This window comes from Sardina pilchardus, chromosome 22, assembly GCF_963854185.1.
Source record: "Sardina pilchardus chromosome 22, fSarPil1.1, whole genome shotgun sequence".
NCBI classification, from domain to species: Eukaryota; Metazoa; Chordata; class Actinopteri; order Clupeiformes; family Clupeidae; genus Sardina; species Sardina pilchardus.
Window position 1 is genome coordinate 6,499,674 of NC_085015.1, and position 2,689 is coordinate 6,502,362.

At 46.0% G+C, this 2,689-nt stretch overlaps 1 protein-coding gene across 3 annotated transcripts in view; it reads right to left on the minus strand.

The window, feature by feature from the left end:
* The window catches only part of LOC134069972 (ubiquitin carboxyl-terminal hydrolase 37-like), a 15,329-nt gene extending 13,012 nt beyond the window's left edge, over nucleotides 1–2,317 (minus strand). For all 3 annotated transcript variants that reach the window (XR_009936872.1, XR_009936871.1, XM_062526146.1), the window contains exons 1-5: nucleotides 2,260–2,317; nucleotides 2,011–2,066; nucleotides 1,793–1,876; nucleotides 1,512–1,629; nucleotides 1–468 (exon numbers count right to left, since the gene is read on the minus strand). The exon at nucleotides 1–468 is cut by the window's left edge and continues 44 nt beyond it. Coding sequence is in view for 1 of the 3 variants with exons in the window: in XM_062526146.1 (XP_062382130.1) it covers nucleotides 1–468; nucleotides 1,512–1,629; nucleotides 1,793–1,876; nucleotides 2,011–2,066; nucleotides 2,260–2,292 (759 nt within the window). In the remaining 2 variants the exon portion in view is untranslated. The remainder of the gene's footprint in view (nucleotides 469–1,511; nucleotides 1,630–1,792; nucleotides 1,877–2,010; nucleotides 2,067–2,259) is intronic.
* Nucleotides 2,318–2,689: the final 372 nt, after the last annotated feature.

Sequence of the window (2,689 nt, forward strand, 5' to 3'; positions counted from 1 at the left end):
GGTGACGCTGGATGACGTCACCTTCACTGGGGCAAAGGAGGAGCTGGTGAGCCTGGATGACGTCGCCTTCTCTGGGGCAAGGGAGGAGCAGGTGGCCCCAGATGAGATCTCCTTCATTGGGGCATGAGAAGAGCTGGTGACCCTGGATGACGTCACCTTCTTTGGGGCAAGGGAGGAGCAGGTGGCCCCAGGTGAGATCACCTTCTTTGGGGCATGAGAAGAGCTGGTGACGCTGGATGACGTCACCTTCTTTGGGGCATGAGAAGAGCTGGTGACGCTGGATGACATCACCTTCTCTGGGGCAAGGGAGGAGCTGGTGGCCCCAGATGAGGCCTCCATGACCGGGGCATGGGAGGAGCTGATGTACTCCCCTCCCTCCAGGTCCTCCATCGTGACGTCCTCCTCTTTGAGGCTTTGGGGCGTCTCATGCCTTGGGCCTCTCACCTTCTCCGCCCAAACAGGGCTCTCCTGAGAATATCGAACATTTACAACACGGTCATTTCTACACTCTCAAGATTCCCTTCAGCTTTCATCTCTGAGGTCAAATTAAATTGGACACGTCGTGCAACTTACGAAGACATGAGATCAGGAAACCCACTAAACAGCAGGAGATCAGGAGTATCAAACTAAAAGTCCCGTCATGGGGCACCATCTCCCCAGGGTTCTTACACATTTCCACCAGAGAATTTCCATGACTTTTCCATGACTTTTCCATGATTTTTTCACAAATTTTCATGACCTTCTATTTCTCAAACCCTCAACTAGTGGTACATTAATAATAGATATGACGCGTGAGATAACAGGATGGTTACCTAGAAGGAATGCTCTCAAAACATGAAAATTTGTGACGCAAGTGTGAGACATGACCTGCCCTTATGAGATATGTTTCTGAGTTGAATTGGATGAAGCAAATTTCCATGACTTTTCCAAAACTTTTGGGGTGTTTTTTGTTTTCCAAAACCTTTCCAGGCCTGGAAATTGGCATTTTCAAATTCCATAACTTTTCCAGGTTTTTTAAAAACGCATGAACCCTGTCTCCCATAGACTGCCAACAGCATGCATGGGAACAAGCCTTAATGATGCTCGGCTGACCTCTTGCTCAGCATTAACTGTGTGAACTGGCGCTTAGCTCCAGCCAGAGCGGTACATAAAACAGAGGGGCGACACTCCCATAGACCTCCATAGGGAAAAAAATGGCAGCGCTTTTTCCAGGCTAATGGGAGTTTTGGAACTATTATCAGCCAATCTCTTAGTTAGTAGTCAATGAGTTAATTGATTACACTCTCCGGAATCCACAAATACATCCCACCCTCCCGCGATTCAGCCATTCATGGAGAAATTGCCCCTCGGGAGTAAATAAAGCTTTTTGAATTGAAATGAATTGAATTGAATTCAGCGCAGGTTTTTTGGAACTTTTGATCGCGTGGCGGCGACATTAAAGCGTGTCGCAACTCTCTCTTTCAATGGCTCTGGCTACAGCAAGATAGAGGTCTATAGAAAACAACATCTACCTTCCTCTCCTCCTCCCCTTCCTTCTCTGTGGGGTGGTGAGGGGCATGAGAGATGGTGGTGGTGGTGGCAGGGACCTCAGGCTCATCTTTAACCGGTCCCTCTACCACAAGGGTGTCCCTGAGAAGGAGAAAACAGTAAGTTTTAGTCAAGGCTGAGACACAAAACACGTTGACTTGCACCTATGACCACGGTGAGAGAGAGAGAACGAGAGAGACAAAGAGAGAGAGAGAGAGAGAGCGAGAGAGAGAAAGAGAGACTTCTGAAGTGTCATAAAGCTTACGTCCGAGGGGGGACAGACTCTTTAGTCTTCTTCTCCTTCTTCTTAAATAATCTCCTCAGCCTCTTGAAGAAGGAGCGGCTGACCCTTTGTGAGATATCAGAGAGGTGATTGGATGGGACAGAAGGAAATAGATAATAAGAGTAAACCCAATGCAAGTGAACAGAACTAGCTAGCAAGCAGAACCGTAACCATAAGAACCATTCAGGAGAATGGATTACCTCTGAGGTCTGGGGATTGCAGCCTCTTGCACTGGCACTGGGTGGACTTTCTTAGTCTGGAATACATTGTAAAATAATCTCAGTTGTGGTTAAGATGATGTTTGTTAAGCAGATATTTAGAATAACAGCATTACAGTCGCATTAAGAGTTTGGTATATACCCCCCCCCCCCCATCCCAAAGCTTTTCTCCTCGGATTTGAACGAATCTCGTGGTAAAGATTATTGTTTGAGTCATATTGTTATCATTACCTTCCCAATGGGCAAGCAAGGGCAGCACAACATTGCTCCTGCTAGTTATCTGTAATTAACTTCAATGACACGAAGCAACTAATGAAAGAAATGTAATGACAGCGGCTTTTTATACTCGCCATTGCGTCATATACGACCGAATGATGTCATAATAAAGGATAGGGACGCAAAGATTCTAGAGCGGATCACCACGCAGCTGAGCGTTTGCTAGAATGTCCTTCAGACAACCCTTAACGCAAAACCTAAACTAAATTTGAACACTTGTGATTATGTAGACAGTGGCGACAACCTACGGAAAATGTTAACGGTTCAACTTGTATGCCGCAGAATCATGTCTATAACCTACTTTTGCGAATAAAATAATGATAACGAAACATTATTTAGCTTAGGGGACAACCGGCACAATCCTAACACTTCTGTATTTTCTCAG